The sequence below is a fragment of the Dermacentor andersoni genome, chromosome 1 (genome assembly GCF_023375885.2).
Source record: "Dermacentor andersoni chromosome 1, qqDerAnde1_hic_scaffold, whole genome shotgun sequence".
Taxonomy (NCBI): Eukaryota; Metazoa; Arthropoda; class Arachnida; order Ixodida; family Ixodidae; genus Dermacentor; species Dermacentor andersoni.
The window spans coordinates 160,507,239-160,528,299 of NC_092814.1; the positions used below are offsets into that span (position 1 = coordinate 160,507,239).

The following is a 21,061-nucleotide window of genomic DNA, read 5'->3' on the forward strand; positions in this document are numbered from 1 at the left end:
CGTGGTCTGTGAGAAGTGACGAGCCTTCCCAACAGGGCAGAAAAAAGTGCGAATCGACGCAAAACTCGGGCTAGAAACGCGCTTCGCCACAGCCAGGGCTCAATACCTACCCAAGCTGGGAGTACCCAGATAACGTTTCTCGCCGCCACCAGGCGCCGCTACTATACCTCAAACTCCAGCGCAAGACGCCCATAGACTGCAGTATGTACAAATAAATAAATAAAGTAAATAAACAACCACAGAGTTTCCAGTCACTTCTAGCAAATATTATTCTGGCTGGAAAACAGCAACCGAGGGAGAAAGAAAACCAAACTCGGTCCCTGGGAGGACAAAAGCACCCAACGGCGGTGCTGTTATTGAATTGGTCTATGCTCGTGCGATAATTCCCGTGTCGCGTGAGGCTGTACCCTCATAGAACGAGCAAGCGCTTTGTGCAAATCACCGCGTTCATGTCTGTTCAGTCCAAACATTAAAGTTTTAAGGTCGCACTTATCCTGCACATTCAAACAAGAAACGAGATAGGCTCTCAAGGCGGCAGCGTGAATCTCCTCCGTCACTGTCAAAACTGTCGACGACCGGATATGGTTAGGCGTGCGACCGTGACATACGCCTGTTAACGCGCCGCCACTGGTCAACAGGAACCCAGTGAGAGTCGGCAGTACCGTTGCGCAGCCAGCCTGCACTACCGGTGGTCTGCAGCCAGCACCACGGGTATATAGTGCAGGCTGCCCGTGTCGCGATAAAGAAAAATGAAAAAGGTGGCACCACGACAGACCGGCTTCTCATTTGCCAAAAGGGATGTACAGGATGTGCATGGCACCATTTTCTTTTCCTTCGTATGCGAATAAGTCGGTTATTAATGTATGATTCCAATAAGTTCTTGCTTCAAAGTGTCCCTGGCACGGTGTTTTAGAAGTTGCCAGTTACAGAAGTTATCCGTTTGAGTCTGCTTTATACTCTCCGATTGCACGATTTACGAAATTAAGCGGTCTTGTGACGACGTCAGACAGCCTGCATTATTGGGCCTTGTCGTTGCCAAAAGGTCCTACACCATGACGACTCTTCGAGCTAGCACAGAAAGCCACATGAGCCGTGCTAAACTGTCTAAATCCACTAGCTTCAGACAAGTTATTATATCCCCCCCCCCCCCCTTCGCCGACGTCCTCAGCCTTTTGCGTATGATAACAGCGTTAGTTCTCTCCATTCTAGGTGCCTTCATTATTCCCATTCTTGCCCCCCTCCCCCCCCCCCCCCCCCCCCGTCGGGTAAAGCAAACCTGTGGTGCTATTCTGGACATTGTCAATCTCCACCATATTGTTAGATACTGTAATGGCAACGCTTTGAGCCAATCAGAGAGGCCGCAGCAGCCCTGCGAACCAATAAAAACTGGCAAAATGACGAATTCGACAATGTGGCGGAATTTTGCAATGTCCACAAGAGCACCCCAGATCACGGTCGAATTGGAGTGCGCGCACCCTACTTCTTCACTCTCGTTCTTTCAAAACACACGACTGGTCAGAAAGGTAGAACCTATGGGCTACCACGCATACTATATGGCACTTGGTGAATGGTACGAAATCGAACACTTCTATACGTCACTGGCTGAAAGAGATCACCGAAGCAGACACAACATAGGCATCGCACCAGTGTCGGCAAACTATGCCTATGGCATGTTGGCATTATAATCGCCCTAGGAGTTTGAGTCAGCGTTCGTGCACAAGCACTGGCCTCGATATTAAACTCAAGTATGCTCATGTTTGGTCAGTTACGCTTCGCGCTTCACGGAACAAAATGACTTAGCTAATTCGTCTATTTTTAAGACGATTCTGCTTGCTTGAATATACTGGAAATATGGACCATGCACCATGTTTCGAAAGCGTTTTTGACGACGTGACGTAACAAAAAGAAATGCATGTCGGTAAATTAAATGTAGTCATCTACGGTGGACAGAACTAACCATGTCGGTTTTCGTTTCAATGTGAGCGTAATATTTTCTTTATTTAAAAAGACAGCCCCGAACCCCCGTTTACGCCTAAATAATACATAGGAGTGTCGCATAGAATGTGTTATACAGAAAAGTATGCGAAAAGTAAGGTCCCTATATGTAGAGAAGAAATATCATGCACGCGCCTTTGCCTGTAACCTGATTCGCGTAAAGAAATAACAATAAAAATACCTTTCTTGTAAACTTCCGGTTTGTGAAGGACTAACCCGGAAGGACTAACCCGACTTTCTTCCCTTTTTTCGTACATTAAAACTAATTTTCAAGATACGGGTAACGCATCACACAAACAACTCATCTTACTCTAAGTGCACGATGAGCTGTCATGTGCCTTGCGAAGCAGTTACCGCTCCCATAGTCGTAGTTTGCCTTCATATTAGTAAATTGATATGCTGCGCATTAAGTCAAAGGCATACACAGCAACAAGCCCTTCCCTGGGCGGCCTCGACGTTTCCTTCAGTGTCGCCCACTTCACTTTTTCGTCCATGGCAAAGAGGCTAGACACGCATCCGAAGCATCGCAGTCGTGTAAGACCTCCATTCTGATTTCACCCAAGAGCGATATCGGGCGCCGAACTTTGCTCGCGGGCGAGACAGCCTTATCAAACTTTGAAAAACGGCGACAGGCGCGATATCTACGTAGAAAGCACCTGCCCAGAAGCTAGGCCCCGACGCAACCACTGCACGCGCTAAGACAAGCGGCACCTGGATCCGCAAGGCGGCCAACCGTTCTCGCGTGTCCGTCGAGACTGGCGGCGCTGCCTCTACGACCTCCTTAAAAGAAAGGATGGTGTGGCCGCATCAGATAAGTTGGGGCGCCCATTCTAACAGTACTGGCGCGTTGAAGCTGCATTTCACGCCAAAATAACGACGCATTACAAAAGCAGAGGAGCATAGTTGTGGTTTTGTCGCGTAGAACTCAATAGAACATGCCCACAATTCGTGTGAGGCCTCAGTCGCACCCACAGTCGAAAGTTTGACAAAAAATTCCGCCCCCATTCCACCCTGTGAAAGTGGATGTACAGCGAAGCCGTTGCCGACATGAGACAAGTGCCACCACCCCAAGTGACGTTAGACGAAGTTACCCAAGCACCACAAGCGACGTACGTCGCGTGCGCACGCACGTGTGCAGAAGTGCAGCTCACATCCTCTTCCTTCTAGGCCCGCCGCCAAGCGCCTTAGTGAACTAAATGAAATGTCCAAAAGTAAATTACGTCAGAAAAATGCGTAGCGTACGACCTGTACACTAGCTGCAGACGTGATAGCTTAGGATTGCAATACGAATATACGAGAAAACATAATTCTGTTACGCGGAAAGTCAAAGACAAAGCCCTTTTCCAGCTGCCGTTTGGGGTTTGTCTGAACACCCGCGGTCGCTAGGTGGCGGTACTATTTTTTTGGGTGAGCACCCCACAAAAATCCCGACCAACTAGAGGCCAACAGCGTCGCTGCAACAAAAAAAAAAAATAATGAAGCTACTGTACGCATGGCCTCAGTTGACTCCGAGGAGTCTGTTCAGCCTCTCGTTGTTTTCGCACTGCTCGAAGACTCCGGAGAGGGACGCAAACCGACCTCATTGTCACTTAGTGATTTCAAACGCCAAACGTTAAGCGGCTTTGATTCTTTTCACAAAGGCTTTCCATGAAACGATGCACCCCATCTTTCGATGTCGAGAAGAATGGTCGTCAGCAAGAGGACGAATAAAAATGCACACACGAGGCTTCGTCTTTAATTCACCCCTGGAGAAGAGCCAGGCTTCAATTTTAGTCCAGTATACGCAATATGTCGACAAGTCATGCAATCCTAAAACTTGTGTTTGAGGTACGATGGACATACGGCTGCGCAATTTAGCTGCTTTCTCAGTACTTTCTCAGGACACCGCAGGATGAGGGCACTTTAGCACACCGCTGCCCCTATACTGCAACCGTGCACGTGCGCGGTTGCAATAAGCTAGTGTTGTCTGCATAACCACAAAAATTAGCAGTTTTAGCAATATTTACAAAGTCACTGATGTAAATGGTAAAAAGTGGCAGTCCAAGGATACTACCGTGAGACACGCCATCTGTCACTGGTTTGACAGTAGACCTACAGTCATTTATTTTAACTCTTTGTTGGCGATAAGAAAGGTTTTTAGGTCCGTATAACATCAAGAAAGTTTCCACGGAACCCACAATGTTCGATTTGTGTTAGTAGCGTAATGTGGTTAATTGCATCAAACACCTTGCAGCAGTCAACAAAATTTCCGAGGGCATACAGTTCGCTTTCGAAACCACCAAGAATAGTTTCATTTCGCGAGAGCACTTTCCGTCGAACGTTATTTGTTTTTCCTTTTTTTTTTTTGTAAAACCAATTGACAATGCGTCATAATATTGTGTTTGGTAATAACTGACGTTATTCGTTTGTGTAACAGTTTTTCAATTAATTTAGGAACGACTGGCAGAATTAAAATTGGCCTTTATTTAGACATGTTATTATGCAAAAGCGTTATGTGTCCCATGAGGCAGAAAAGCCGGCGTTGTCCCCAACGAGTGGTAACAAAGACCATCACCACCAGTGATGTCATCAGCGTCTTGTATGAAGTCAGGAGTATTACAGAATTAAGGTTAGAACAGTTAGACTAAGGTGACTTAATGTGGAGTAAAGTGAATTAAGGTTGGTAGAAGTTACAGCAAGGTGGATTAAAGTAGATTAAAGTGCATTGTTGTGGGTTAAGGTGAATTAGAGTTGGTACAAATTACAGCAGGGTGGATTAAGGTTGGTACAAATTAGAGCATGGAGGATTTAGATGGATTAAGGTAGAATTATGAAGCACACGTGACAATGTATGACGTCACGTATCATAGACGTAACCAATTAATTTGAGAAGTGATTATGTTTTCCCATTGAAATCACGTAAGGATACTTAAGTGACTCTCAATTTCTTTTTCGCCACTTTCATAAATAACGGAAACTTGAGCCACTTGGAAACGGCGAGGAAAAGTGCCTACTTTATCGATTAGGTTAATAATGCGTTCCAAAACAGGCGCTATGATACTAACGATATATGTAGCTGACTGTATTTGTGAACCATCCACGTCACTACAATGACTAGTTTTGAGCGTCATAAACCGTGGAACAACCTCTTCTGTCGTGACCAGGAAAGAATGTGGTCGCATATATTCTCGAAGCCATAAATGTCGCACAATATTGGGTCGTGTGCACTGCGCCCAACAGAGATAAAGAAATCATTAAATCAGCTAAGAAAATCTATATTTTAATCTCCAACAAAGACGAGTTTGCAGTCATTTTCGTTTGCCCATGCCAAAAAAAGCGCCCAAGAACAGAATGAACAAGGGAACGTTACCCTTATGGGAATGGTATACAACTGATAAAATACTCAAATTACATCGCCCAGTGAATAATTCATAATCGACTGTTACTACACAGAAAGCGTCAACTATTTCACACTCAATCACATCTTTCAACAATAGCATTACTCGGCCGCCGATTTTCTTATCGCGATTCATATAGTAGGTTTCATATCCTGGTATACGAAGCAGTTCCGATTTATTGCGATACCCTGCAGGTTTCGGTCACCATAATTACACAAAAAGAAAAAGCTCAGACATGCTTGGTAATTCGTACTCTTGATTTCTAGCCAACTACCTGAAAACAAGAAACCTTGTGACTTTTACCAGTAAGCGACAGACTAAGTCCATGCGGCCTTAAAAGAACTCATCGAAGGTTGTAGTGCAATCGCTGGTACCCGCGCGCCTTCCAGAAAGTACTACATAATTCGCATCGCGCATACAACCAGGTTACACAAGGTTCGGTCACAGAGAAAGATGGTTCGGTGACAACAGACAACGGATATAACCATCCATAACATTTAACATTAGTTCGTCGGTAAAAAAGCGGTCACCGCAGAAAAGTAGGTACGCGCGTCTATATATATTAAAATATATATATATATATATATATATATATATATATATATATATATATATATATATATATATATATATATATATATATATATATATATATGTGTGTGTGTGTGTGTGTGTGTGTGTGTGTGTGTGTGTGTGTGTGTGTGTGTGTGTCGCAGTTTCGCCCAAAAGGCGAAGCGTCGATTACGATACCAAATTAGTAGACAGCTATACGAACTAAGGATAGCAGTTTTAACGGCCGTATACATATATAAACATTTGCTTACTAACTAAATTAACAAGTATAGTGTCACGCGCGCACAAGCAAACATGAACACATCTCACTCAATGACCGCGCACACTGGAGTGAGGAAACGCGGCAGTATCAGCGAGCGAAGTGATTTTCGCGGCGACCTACAAGGCGAGAAAACAGCGCACGCGAAGCTATCAATACTCTGCCCCCATCGCAGATCGCTTTCAAGATCGACCCCGCGCCATGCGCAGCAGCCGTCGGAGCAGAACGCCCCCTCCCTACCCTCCACTCGGTGCCTTGCGCGCGACGGAACACGCCGCGCTTCGCCCCCCCCCCCCCCCCCCGCCTCTGCTTTCCTCGCTTGCGCGCGCAAGATTGAACCGCCATCGTGGGCTCACCCTCGCACACCTTCACTCGCGCATGCAGCATACGTCACGCGGCGAGGATGTTACCGCCATTGGATTTATACGGAACATCACGGCGACGTCGACGACAGAAATGCGCCGGGTGTGTCCATATAATTGGTAACGCAATAAAATTGGAAGGTAGGATTCTTTACGTAGGGTCACTTTTCCCAAAATCCTAAGCACACTAATCAGGCAAGACTATAATACAGGGGAAAAGCTATCAAGAAAAAAGAGTACACTGATTTAGCCTTGCTGTTGGGTGTCTCCTTAAAGGGGTCATGACGCAGTCATCCAACAGTCCTCTGTTTATATTTGTAATTGAGAGCAGAGAGTCTAGTATAATCATGCACACAAAGAAACTGGGCTCTCAGGGCATATTTTAACCCGAAATTTCAATTTGAAGTCGCTGCCTCTTAACCCATCCCACCGACACCAACGACCATTTTGGCAAGGCTGTGTGACGTCAGGAAGTGCAGGGACCACCTCTGTGTAGTCTGCTTTGAAACAGTTCGAGACCACGTCGGACCTCTTTCTCCACACGATCTCCACACGTCTTTCTCCACACGCGTCGCCGCTGAATTGTGCACACAATTCCTTCACTTGCGCGATAAGAAGCAGTATAGTAAACCGCAGAGATGCGCCGAAACGCACATGCAACAACAAAGCGACGCATGGCGGCCATGGCGTATTTCGAGCTCTGCATGCAGTCCCTTCAGGTGTATGCAGTATACAAAAGAATGGCCTTCGAGACGAGCTTCTGTTACCCGAGAGAACCGTTTCCGGGTGTGCCTATTTATTTCGTCACCACTCAGCGTCGACAGACTGCTTTACGGTTCAACTGAGACATAAAAAATTCAAATACAAATTATCTACGGCACCGAATGCACTCGAATTTCGCCAGCTTGCCATGGCGCGCGTAAGGTTTGACATACATGCATAATTTAAGCTAGAAATTATATTGTCATGGCCCCTTTAATATCACCACCTAGGCGCCTAATCAACTGCGCCGGACGGCCGCGGATAAAGGGCACAACGACGCGCGCCCTTCTGCCAGCTGCAACGCGTGCCCGCACTTCAAAACAATTGCGCCTCAAAAAAGCAACGTGACTAACGTGGCAGAATAAGTCCCAGCTCGCATACTGTGTCTCCAACGCACGTGCCCATGAGTAAGACCATGTGCGGCCCAGCTGCGGCATCGACTTCATAAGCGCGCAGGAATATGGCATTTGGGCTCCCACGCGATCGGCGCTCCGTAAAATAAGAGGGGCGCTTCACTCATCATTCATATCCTCATCACTCATATCACGTCTCGGAAGCTTTACCTCTACCTTTCTCATTCTTCCCGTTATTTGTGGACACCCTGTACTGGTTATTGCTGAGCGCGAGTCCCAAGCAGCTGCAATCAGGAAGGCGTCACATACATGCATGGGCGGAGCAGTACTTATTTAACGCGAGGAGGCAATGAATAAACACAATAATCTTTCATGCGGTGTAGCGTTACCAGATACATTTGTGTCACCAAGCTTAAGAGGCTGATGAGAAAAGAAGAAACAATAACCGTCGACATTTGGAACAATAATGCAATAACGGGCGTCGAGTATCAAGCGATATATACCACTTGCTATCATTTAAACATCATATTACAGCGTATTCACAACGGGACATGCGTAATTCATTTTACGTGTCAGCTATTTGCTCATGCACGCTGCACTTTACCAATGAAATGGTAAGGCCGTCTGTTCGTCAAGCTCCCATTTACCATTCCTATTTCGCACATCTGTGCACAAACAAATTTTAGAATAAATCGAACTCAATTTGTTACAACATTCGGCAAGATTTTAAACAGGACCAAGATGGAGCACAGTATGTGTGCGCGCGCGCGTGCGTGCGTGCGTGTTAATTAATGCGGAGCCCGCCATATCTGTACCCTTCATAGTCAAACTGTAAATTCAGGGCGAACACCCCTATCAGTTATTTACAGCTGAGAAGTACAGACGTCTGAGAAGCTCAGCCACAGCTATTGCGTTGGTGAGAACATCGACAAGTACAGCTATAACTTCTTTGTGCGTTGAACGCAACAAGTGCGGGTTATTCCTTTCGTAAATCTACGCACATTGTAGATATTCTGCAAATGGTGATGCCTGTACGTTGTTCAAAGATGGGGGGGGGGGGGGGTAAAGCGCAAGTATTAGGGGAGGCGACGGCCATCCCTCGGCTTTTTCTGCCGCTGTCCTTCCTTCCGATTCCCGTTCGGTGGAGGTGTGTGCAATACATAAATTTCGTGGAGTGCGAAAGGAGACCATATAAAGCAAGGTGCCTTAAAGCACATTTTACTAAAGTTGCCGAAGGCAGCTTTCGTGCGTACAAGATGAAAACAAGTTTGCGTATAATGTAGTTATTTTAATCTGCCGAGTTTATTCAAATCTCCTGCGGCCGAATTCATTGTTCGTACGTGCTGTTCGATAGTGGCCAGCCGCCTTCGCTAATAACATGCCCAACATCCCGACTGGCTGACATCTGCTCTTACAAATCGTTCTTAACTTGAGAACTTTTTGTGAATAGCGGCCCTGATTATTAGGAGCTTGCTTTTTTATTTATTTGTTTGCCTGCTTTTATTTGTTTGCTTATTTATCCCATCTGCGGCAACTACATACACAACGTGGCACTCAATGCGCACTTTGCAGAGACCTGCCATGGCTCCAATACTAGAGATCAATCATATCGCGATGTTTTATAGACACAACGCTGCTGACGCAAAGTCAATAATTAAAGGAGATAGGTAGCACGAAGCTTGAACAAGCGTCACGGTACTGTCTCGTTGAGCATGAGGAGCCTATTTAAGCCAATTTTGCAGGACAAAGATGTTTCTCTGATATATATAGGAAGTCGCCACTGTTTTGCGTCAGCCAACTCCGTCCTATTTCGGTGCAGGCACGGTGCACCGAAATATAAGCCATTTACATTTTGCGATGGTGTAGAAGTCGGGCTGCCGAAACTCGCAGCTATCCTTGTTTGCATCCATTGTTCTCGCCATCATTTCGCACGTTCTGCGTCACTTTACATAATTCTTATTCATCAACAGCGCATTATTATTATTATTATTATTATTATTATTATTATTATTATTATTATTATTATTATTATTATTATTATTATTCAAAGCAATACTATCGGTGTAGGCGAGATATTTCCAGCTACATAGAAAATTTCATCGCCCTCCTATAGATTATGCCATAAACATTGAAGACGCATGACCTACACTGCCATGCACAGATATAATGTATTAGATTCCAGCAAGAACTCCTCAATTTGTTAAATGCCGTTTTATGTGATGCAACAGATATTTTTATATAAACGGGAGAAATGCAACGCGTTTTAGAGAATAAATGCAATGCTGTGGTGACCTGCTCTGTGCGTAAAAATGGAAAAGATCGTAACGTCAGAGGTGTTGTCTATGAGAGCGCGCACTTTCACATTATATGTTCGACTTGGTACCTCAGCTGCGATTTAAGCTATCGTTGTATCGATGTCAGCGGAGAGCTTACCAGGCGTTTCTTTTTTTTTAATATTATTATTATCATACAGCAACTATTCCACTAATGTGTTTCAAGTGGCTGCAAGTTCTCCGCCGAAAATGTTCTAAAGCACAGACATGAAATTCGCTTTCGGCCTTCACCCTGGCACTCTTCTGGCGTACATTTACGGCGATGCTAAACGGTAAAACAATGAAGTGATTCATGGTGACGCTGTTTTCTAGTTTTGCTTTCGTGCGAAGCGTTCTATGTATGATGAAACACTCTGAGCTCGCTAGAGCTCCGACGACTTTCCCTTCGCAAAGAACGATTGCAGTGCCGTCGCTGTCACAGTCGCAAGGGGCAGCCGGCCTGCATTACGCTATATTCTAGTCACTATAATTACGCTGTGAATGGGCACGCGGTCACCGATAATATCCCGGCAAAAATGTATGTCGGGAAGACTTTAACAGGGCGTAGCACTCCCGAAGAGCAAAATAGCGTCAACAGAGGACGTACGTTCGCTTTGGTATGCCCAGCCAAATAATTGTATGCACAGCTGTTTACGCCTGAGCCCATTGACGTGCCTCAGCACAGAAAGAAAGAGAGAGAGAGAGACCCATTTTAATATAGCTGCGAGTGTGACAGCCTTGTCGCTCTCTCTCCAGGAGCGACAGCATAGCGGTACGCCACGTGCACCTGATTGAAAAAACGCAAGATGATGCTGACGCCACAGCTGCCGCTGATTGTTAGAACAAGTGACGCTTCTCCGTTCGAATGTGCGCGCGCTTTACCGGCAAGCGCGAGCGCGTGGCAAGCAAGCGTGGCTGCGGCGTGTGTGCGCGAAACAAATCACGACGACACTCACAGAGGCAGACGATGGCCATGAGCCTGAGTGCCAAGTCCGGTGGTTCGCAGTCCGGGTACAAGGGCTTCACCATGTATGTGGCGAACGTAAGGCTGAGAACGGCGAGCGTGGCCGGCTGCACCACCAACACCGTCACCCAGAGCCTCAGGAAAGCGGAGAGCGGGCCGAACGCTTCCAGCACGTACGCGTAGTCGCCGCCGGATCGTGGAATGGAGGTGCCCAGCTCGGCGTAGCATACGGCGCCGATCATGGAAAACAGCCCGCACAGGACCCATATGACAAGCGAGGCGCCTACAGAGCCGGCGTGCTCGAACACTCCCTTCGGGGAGACGAAAATACCGGAGCCGATTATAGTGCCGACCACGATCATGACGCCACTGAAGAGGCCGATCTCCTTCTTCAGCTTCACCCGTCCGTCGTCCTCGGCCATTTTCAAGCGCCTCGGAAAGTGCGCTTAGGAGCGGCGGCAACGTGCACGCGTTTGACGGCGCAGTCTGTGAGCCAACACACGAGCCCTCCCGGCGGCGACGACACGCGCACTGACAGCTGCCACACACCGCGTTCAGTGACACGAGTCGCCTTTCCAGCCGCCTTCGTCGCGGGCGCCTCTGGTGGTGCGCCGGCGCGTTGCAACAGTACCGGAACCGGAATTTGTAGGGTGCCTCTTGCGCAAACCGACAGAGGACGCGCGGACAGCAGGGCGGCTATGCGCGGCGGGAGTGTTCAAAATGTCGCAGCTGCATGAAAAGTTCGATTGGAAATAGTCGAATGCGTGGATACCTTAGTATTCTTTAAGGACACGTGTGTATAACAATCCAGTTTCATTCGTCACTAAATGTGACTTTATAAAACGCTGCGCATCTCCTATTTGCCGGTTTCCAAAACTGTCGCTCGTTTTTGTTGTTGTTGTTGCTGGTGTTGCTGTGGTTGTTGCTTTGTTTTTGTTTTTCATGCAGCCTTAGCAATCTCATTTTACGCGGTGTAAGATTTATTTATTTATTTATTTATTTACAATACTGCCAGTCTCTACTGAGTCTCTACTGAGACTACTGAGATATCGTTCCGCTGTAGACTTTCCTTATGTAGTATTTTTTTACATAAAGTGCAGCGAAATCGTTTAGTTGGCAGCGAATTGCTTATATTAAAAGTCACAGTTTCGCCGAAAGAGTGAAGCAACGAATGCAATAGCAACACATTGGAATGTTATACGAAGTAAGGCTAGCAGCTTTAGGCGCAATATGAATCATAGTAAACATGAGCTTGCTAAGTAAGCAGGTGTGCCCCGGCGCAGCCAGACCGATAGAAGAGAGAGACTGGATGACCACGACAAGGCGCATGTGAAATGGTGGCGCTGAGAAGTGGCTCCCGCGGGCCGCGCGTGCAGGTGGGAGGGGCTATATACGTTCTGTGTAGCCGATACGGGCGGCATTGCATGTGTATCGAGCGTGGGAAAATGAGCAAATGAGATAGCCTTAGCTATACGGCGCGGAGGAAGACAGCGTACATAAAGGTAGGATTGGAGCAGCGGTCTTACGCTGAACCACGCGCTTTGAAGTATTCCCTTGTGCATGTGAATTACGTAACGACAGACTAACGCCACACAAGTTGGCCACCGTGCGTGGACGGTCGTTTGCAGGCGCTGTGTCGTGACGCGTTCTCGGTGGCTGCTCGTCCGCACAGCGACAGCTGCGGTCACGCGATTGTGGCAGGGATGATTGCATATGCAGCCGTGTGCAAGGCACGAAATGGTGTTTACCGTGTTATTGCAGCGGTGTGGATATATAAAGCGTCGCTGAAGGCATGCTTATGTTTGCATTGTAGCGTCAATATAGTGGTTCATGCGCAACCAGGTAGATTTGAGAACGCGCGCGTGGAGTTGAACCCGCACATGGAAACGTATTAAAAGCTCGTTATTTCCCCCGAGCATTGTCACATCATGGTGTGTGATGCAGTTACATAACCCGCCGTGGTTGCTCAGTGGCTATGGTGTTGGGCTGCTGAGCACGAGGTCGCGGGATCGAATCCCGGCCACGGCGGCCGCATTTCGATGGGGGCGAAATGTGAAAACACCCGTGTACTTAGATTTAGGTGCACGTTAAAGAACCCCAGGTGGTCGAAATTTCCGGAGTCCTCCACTACGGCGTGCCTCATAATCAGAAAGTGGTTTTGGCACGTAAAACCCTATAATTTAATTTTTAATTTTAATGCAGTTACATTCATGAGACATGTAGTGAAAGGAGCGTCGCAAGGTAATCATGTTATTATTGTGCAGTTACGTAAGCAGTGAGCATCACATGACGTCGCAGTTTCGGCAGAAAGGCGAAGCATCGATTGCGATAAGAAATTAATGGACGGTTACCCGAACTAAGGATAGTAGTCTTAGCGGCTGTATAAACTTGTAAACATAAGCATACTAACTAAATTAACAAGCATGGTGTCAGCGCGCACAGGAAACATGAACACATCCCACTCGATGACCACGGACACTCGCTGTCAAAACGCTGGCGTGAGGAAACGCGGCAGCTGCCGCGAGCGAAGTGACTGTCGTGTTGTCTATAGCTTCAACAAAAATGTGGAGGACGCTTAAGCTTCGCCTTTAAGAGTGGAATGCGATATCATTCAAAGATCCCTGACTGCTTCTCACGCTTCCCGGCAACTGCAGCGTATATAACCGTAATGTTTACCGGGAAACGCTCGCGGCGAACGCTATGCACGAAGGCGGGCTTTCTGGTAGAAACACGGCCTCTTGCGTGGGCCGCGATGCGGCGGAGGCGAGCGCCATCTGGAAGTGTTTCGAGGACTCCGAGATATTCACGCGCCGGCCCGGGCAAATGGCGGACGCCGTCGTCGGTCTATGGATGATAGAAACGCTGAAAAAGGGGTTTGATTTTTCACGTACCACAATTATGTTTTCTCGTACATTCAAATTACAATGCAGGCGCTATCATGTCGGTAGGTTGTGTGTAAGTCGTACTTTACGATTTCTCCACGTATCGTTCTCTATAGACCATTTCATCGGGCGAGGAGGAAAGGGCGCGCGGAGAGCCTTTCCTCCTCTCTGGCTTGGGCGATCCGGCGCGGCGCTGCTTGAAAGTATTGCTGTCGCGTGCTGCGGAACGATTTCGAGGTGTTTTAGATCTTACTTTGTGAAATTTACGCCATGTTCGTTGATATAAGGTCGTCAGGGAAGCCTTTCGGTGCATCGGTAACTACTGTTGGCAGAAATATGTCTTGGGGGCGCAAAAATGTGACACGCATAATCAGCCGCGGTGTACGAGCATTATCAGTCGCGATGCGTGTATGTGTTGTTTACTATTTTGCTTTTATCGATTTTAATTCAACAAAGAAAACCGGCGTCTCTGTATTACCAACATTAAATGGTAAATCAGCTCACTGTCTGATCGATTGGCGTAGGCAGTAAAACATAAAACATAAGAGCGCATGCTCGTGCACGGCTAACCTAAGGTAACCACGAAACATCTGAGCGGCAGGCGCTATCAAATATTTGTGATACAATGACATCGTTCTCACGCATTTCAAGTCTAGTATGCTTGAAATTACCATATGTCTACGCTAGCCTTGCTGCATGAGGCCCATGGCGCTTCTCAACAAAGCGACCACTGCGGTTGGTGAGCCAGTACGATACACATAGAAGCTGTGTGCTTTGGCATTGCCTTTTTGGCCTGTATACAGCCATAATATATGAGACGGTTCGCATAAAAAGAATGCGATGGCTATTTTTGAGCGCAAAATTTCCGTAATACGTGTGAGGGCGTCGTAGAGAACTGAACGAACACAACCGAAAAAAAAAATTCGGTTATCATCCTCTTTCTCTAAAAAGCACGAGAAAACGGGCTAACGCCGCACAACGTTTGTAAATATACACCCGCTGATGCCGTATGCTTGGACCATGCGCTATATAGAACAGAGATATCTGTAATCCAGCACCTACTACAGCTTAGGACGCTCGCGCAGTTCGTAAACGGTCGCTTTGTTGGACAAGCTTAATTCAGACTGTAAGGTATGCTGCTATTACTAGCCAAAACTATTTTATTCATGGGTGGAAACCTCACCCATCCAACCAAGTAGTCACGCAATGTAACCTGCAGTGAATAGTTTGAACGCTTGTCAAACAGCACAGCTCCTTTCGTAGCAGAACAGTACCCATGCTGTTACGATCGTCGCGTATGTTTTAAGGCTCCTAAACCGCAGCTTAGAAATAGAGGATAATACTGCAATAAGGTCACATTAGTGATTGCAACATATAGAAATACACAATTGATCTCCGAGGCTGATTGTAGGCTCAAATATGCGAGCACACATCGCGCTGCGTGTTCTGTACACCTCAACGCCAGCAGAAATTCCGGCCATGACGCCTTAAACCACTCCAGCACGTCTCACAGAACCGTTTACCACGTAGAAGACGCACGTCATACTAAACAGACCGCACGACCGCGAAAACAAACGCCAGAACCTACCGCCTGGCGTATACCTGCCATGCAAAAGACCGCTTTCACCCAAGCCAGTATGGCGCTGCTCATAGGCGGCGCCACTGCGTTCACAATATGGCGGCGCCTACGAAAAAACGGCGCGCGCGACCGCGCGCAGCCGCCACATGCGCAGTTGCAGCCAGAGTGAACATCGGCTCCCTCTCTCCCCTCTTCCCGGTGCCTCGCAACGTTGGGTGCCTCGCGCGCGACGGAAGACGGCACGCTTCCTCCCCGTTCCCTCTGGTTCGCGCGGACGAGATTGAGCCGCAATCGTTGGCTCTCCTCGCACGTTTTCGCTCCCATATACAGCATTGGGTGCGCGGAGACGGTGATATCGCCCGTGGACTTTGTGCGGAACATCACGGCGACGGCGACTCCATAAATGTGCCTGAAATGTCCATATAATTGCTATCGCAATAAAATTTTGCACATTGTTCATTTGGCCGCAGATCTATCAGCAGTAATCTATGCATGAGTGGAAGGTTTTAAAAAAAATTGGTGATTCCAGGGTGATCTAATACTGGCGATACTCAATAGTTGTTGCATTTAAAGTCCTCATCTCGGAGAAGCAGACCGCGCGTTTCAGCGGCTATGGCGTTCTACAGCTGAGCACGAGGCCGCGGGTTGGATTCCTGGCCGCGACAACTGCATTCGAATGGGGGCGGAATGGAAACCCGTTAGTGCACCGATCAGCGAGTGCGCGTTTAGTAAACCCAGGTGGTAAACACTAATCCGGAGCCGTGTACTACGGCATCTTATCTCATAGCCTGTGTCTTGCGGCAGAACGTTAAACCCCATCATCTCTGAGAAAAGCCTAGCGCTCCCTCACTCTCTCTCTCTCTCTCTCATGCATTTTATTTACTTTCTTTTGCTTTTTTCGCAAATACGCATTAACAATAACGCAAACATACACAGATAGTCGCACTCTAAGCGTTTCCAAAAGTACGGATGGAAACGTTCTTAGGCTGCGGCAGTTCTACGCACGCAGAAATTGTGTAGACGTTATCATACCAATCAATTTTGCAAAACATAAGGTCACAGTCTGTAATGTAGTGAGCGCGCTGACGCTGTAAAAAAGAAGGCGTCGCGCTTGCTATGTTATTTTAGACTGTCAACTCAGTGGTGAATGCATGATACAGCAGGCGGATTTCTCATCTTCTCGGAATTCATTTCAGAGAGCCACAACTGCTCTACTCGCTGTTCTCTCTCTCTGTCTCTCTCTCTCTCTTCTAGTTAGAACGTCACCTTTACTTCTTTTTTTTTTACGCAAATAGATGCATCGCATTTTATCAAGCTCCATTTAGCGAAGAACGAAATACCTGAACGCAAATGTACGAGGGAAAATCAAGTAAATGCATTTTCTTTAACAACGATGAGATATCTCGACACGGAGACAAGATGCGTATGTCCGACTTTTCTTTTCGAATGAAGCCGTTTTGTTTACTTTTCGAAAGCAAGTTGTTTTCCACAAAAGCGTAGTTAAGATGCAGCTAAAACACCTCAAAAACCCTCCAATCAACGAAAAGATGGCATCGCCACCCCGAAATATTCTCCTTTCCTAAAGCCATGCACTATTAACGAAGTTAGGTTCGAGCTACCCGTTTTTACAAGGATACTCAACCAATTATCCGGTTCATGTCGCCAGGCCTACATCCCCTCCCATATCAGATGTTCAAGGAAAGACTTTTGAGTAAATCTTAAAAAGAATGCAGCAGAAAAGGTTGTTATTCTTTGACGACACATTATCCACGCCAGCGGACGTCAGAAATCTGGAATAATCATTTTCTACCTGTTAATTAACTAAATTCATTATTTAATCTCTAAGGCACGTGTTGCTATCGCGGGATAGAAACCGTCCGAAACCGTCAGAAACAAGCATGTGCACACAGTATAATTCGTCCCAAGAATTTCCCACAAAAAGCATTCCGCATAGTTTTGCCCGACAATGGAAAAAGATAAGGATGGCCTTTCTGGGAAGATTACTACGACTATAATATATTTAGCCTCAGGTGCTAGTTCCGAATTGCCCACTAAATGGGTGAGCCTTGAGCTATTGCTTGCTTCGATACCACAATTGCAGCACGTGCACAAAAGAATTAACTAAAATATCAATTTGTGAATCACAGTTGATCGAAAAGCTAATCAGCTATTATCGCGCAATTTCTGGTGTCCTTTAGTGCAAATAGTGCGCCGCCCCAAAGTTGCCTTACTACTTCGGCTGCACTCTCTTTTAAGAATTGCTTACAACGCAGTCGCACGGGCAACTTCGATCTCAAATGAGCCCCATTGGGATCGAATTTCTCGATCGTGATTGGTCCCTCCGCAGTTTGCGCAAAGGAGACAATCACGATTGAAAAAAATTCGATCCCGATCGGGCTCGATCCCGATAAAAAATGCCTGTGCGACACCTGTATTATTCTTCGGCATAGCCATCCGATATTTACTTCGCCTTCTTCAACATACACCCACCGTTGACCTCGAAGGCACAGGTTCGTCTTCCATCTGTGGCGGCCGCATTCCGACGGGCACGAAATACAAAAACGTTAGTGCGCTTCGACTTTGGTGCACGTTATAGAACCCCAGGTGATCAAACTTAATCCGGAGCCCTCCACTACGGCGACCCTTACTGTGAAGCTTTTCTAGTTCAAAACCCATAATTTAGTTTTCTTTAGCGTCATCTATATTATTTCCTGAACTCACACCTTAACTATGAAGCAATTCCTTGCCACGGTCTTGATTTCTGTAAGCAGTGAGTGCCAGTTCGGAGAATAGAGACTGTCCAGCACCACAATTTAGCTCTCTTAAAAGCAAAGAATTAAAGGCTATGGAAACTTATTTTATGCGTTTCCGAAGCCAATCCTAAACTCGAAGCAGTATGAGGTCTCCAGTGACCACATAGTTATAATAACAGGTAGGGATGTTTCAGAAATTTAGACAGTCGGTTATGGTACGACGAATAAATTCGAAGGGGTATATTCATCCGAGCAACCTGATCTAAGAGCATTCTCTTATCCACGAGCAGGTGCTCCTTATCTCTGTGATCTCTCTTTCTCAAATAAAAGGTAAAAAAGTTCCGGCACGGTTCTGTGGATGAACACAAATATTTCGAGCTACTTCCGTTGATCTCACAATATCTTCCATTTTTAATGCGTAAGCATTTCTGTGCCTACCCAACGACCAAACCCATCCGTCTGTCCGTCACGTAAGACGCTCACTATCAAGATAGGGCCCGCAGCAGCGAGCGAATTGACCTTTGTGCTGCCTCTCGCTTCTACGCTAACTAATGGTATCTTCGACTGGTCGCCTCCATCCCCCGGAGCAGAGTCGGGCAGATCCGGCGTTCCATGAACGCAGAGGTAGAGGACAAGCGCGCAAGCCGAACGTGGTACTCGCTCTCGGAGGAGGAAATGGCAGACGCATAATTACAGGATTACTGCCAACGTAAACAGGCGGGATGGGAACAGGTGGGATGAGCGTTCGTCGAAACGCCAGCATGCACTAGCCTAGGTCTCCTAGGTTACGGTGGACCGTCGCAAACAACGATGCTGTGATGACGTTGCGGGAAACGCTCTCAATCTCGGCGACTGCTCCGACGACAGGGCTCGGAGCGCCTCAGAGTGCTCGAAGATGGAGGAGACCAATCGAAGCTTTCTTTGCAACCAGGAAAAAAGGACTACGTAAGACCTATCGTAAAGAAAACAACTCGATCGGTGGTTTCTGAATGTGCTCTACAAATCTGCTTATCATACTTGGGGTCATCAGCCAATAATTAAAAAGCTGGGTAATTAAACTTAATTAGTGGGTTATGGGAATAACAAAAAATTGTCTGAAATACTATAGGCTGTTGCGAATAGTATGCGTTCGGTTCAATTCGCTTCCGACGCACCTTTCATTTTTAAATTCTTGGCTCAAGTTATGTGGGACACCCTGCATATTCAAATTGTACAAATTTCACTGCTGCAATTTCATTATTTCGAATTATAAATTAGGTTCACAAGCTCTTTCGCCGCATTTCTAAGTGAGTTCGAGAACCTGAAGCTGGGCTAATCACCTGATCGATCTATATACGAGTAAAGCCAGCGGCACCACTAACAAGACACATTGCTTTCCTCGTCCACTTCTTTATATATGCCCCTCGTTCGCGGGCTATATCTGTAGGATTCTTGAACATCCGAGCCACTCCAGCGGCTTACTCGAAAGCCGTCTCGAAAGTTTAAATTGGTGTTGAATCTACACTTTGGACACAAGAAACGCGCAAAATGAGGGTAAAGTACATGTATAAATACAAGATCTCGCAAGCAACATTTTTTTTTTTTCGTTGGACTACAATGTACAAGTGAGATCTACTAGCGGTGGTACTGCTGAAGAACCTCAATCAATCAAGCCCGTTTTCACCGAGGTTTATAGCGATATTTACACAAGCCTGCGAAATTATTTGAAGCTGACGTAAGCATCCCCCCCCTCGCCTCCCGTTTCCTTTCTTGCAGCCGGACTGCCTTTAAAAACTGCAACTAAGAATTATATTAACACCCAAGACATGCAACTCCTTTGAATATTAAAACAGGAAACGCAAAGCAAGAGACGTGAAAAGAGGAATGGGAGAATATGCGAAGGTTTGATACCAACACATTAACTAGTCGTATGCGTATTAGAAAAGGAACTATTTGGTATATTAGAATATTTATATCTAACCAAATATTTCGCAGTACCCAACTGTTAACGTGTTGTCACTGTTTTTATTCTGCTAAATAGGTCTCGCAACTTACTAGAAGTGAAACAACGACTAAAGTTTTCAAAGCAATGCAGAAACAAAATGGATAGTGCCAGTTTTGTTTTCAATTAGCGGCGGAAGCCTACGTGACAACCTCCGAGTATTGCTTGTAGGCTGTCAATTGATGTTTTTATAGTCTAATCGGTCTAGTCATGTAGCATTCTAGTATTTTACGCTACGACCAGAGATGTTTTTCTTGCAGCTGGCTTTCCTACATGCATGTTTTTACAACTTGTGTATTTATTTATTTTTTCACCACAGCTATTTATTTAGAGTATTTGTACAGCTATATTCCACACAACGTGTCATTCATTATTGGAAAGCTTGTTTGCAACCAGGCTCTAAAGATGTTGAGAAGCTATTCGCCCAGTTTTTAACGACAATTCGTAATGTTGTGTTTAAAACTGATTCTTTGTCTTTTGATAAGATGGAGTTTTCTTGTTGTTTTTTTGCAAGTCAATATAGACGTGATACCTAATTATGCAGAAATAAGCTTGGAGGTTACCGAAGAAGCTTGAGAACAAGTTAAGGACCGCGCAAAGAGCCTTGGAACGAAAAATGTTAGGCGTGATGTAAGAGACACGACGAGAGAGGTGTGGATCAGAGAGAAAGCGGGGATAGCCGATATTCTATATTATCAATCACTTGTCTCTAAATGTGAATAAGGAACCTTCGGTGCCTCATCTCCTGCGTGCTGGAGCATTACCTTGCATTTTGTGCCATCATAGGATACAGTAGAAACTGAGACTGCTGAGTTGAGTTGAGTTGAGTTGAGTTGTTGTAGGCTACTGGTGGGATTAGCCTTGCAGTTGCTGCCGGTAATTGCTCCACCGTAGCGACACTTAAAATAA

The 21,061-nt window shown here is 46.3% G+C and overlaps 1 protein-coding gene across 2 annotated transcripts in view; it reads right to left on the reverse strand.

Annotated features, from left to right (window-relative positions):
• Nucleotides 1-11,559, reverse strand: part of LOC126547127 (large neutral amino acids transporter small subunit 2-like) — a 118,947-nt gene extending 107,388 nt beyond the window's left edge. For both annotated transcript variants that reach the window (XR_008608962.2, XM_050195001.3), the window contains exon 1: nt 10,950-11,559. Coding sequence is in view for 1 of the 2 variants with exons in the window: in XM_050195001.3 (XP_050050958.1) it covers nt 10,950-11,379 (430 nt within the window). In the remaining variant the exon portion in view is untranslated. The remainder of the gene's footprint in view (nt 1-10,949) is intronic.
• Nucleotides 11,560-21,061: the final 9,502 nt, after the last annotated feature.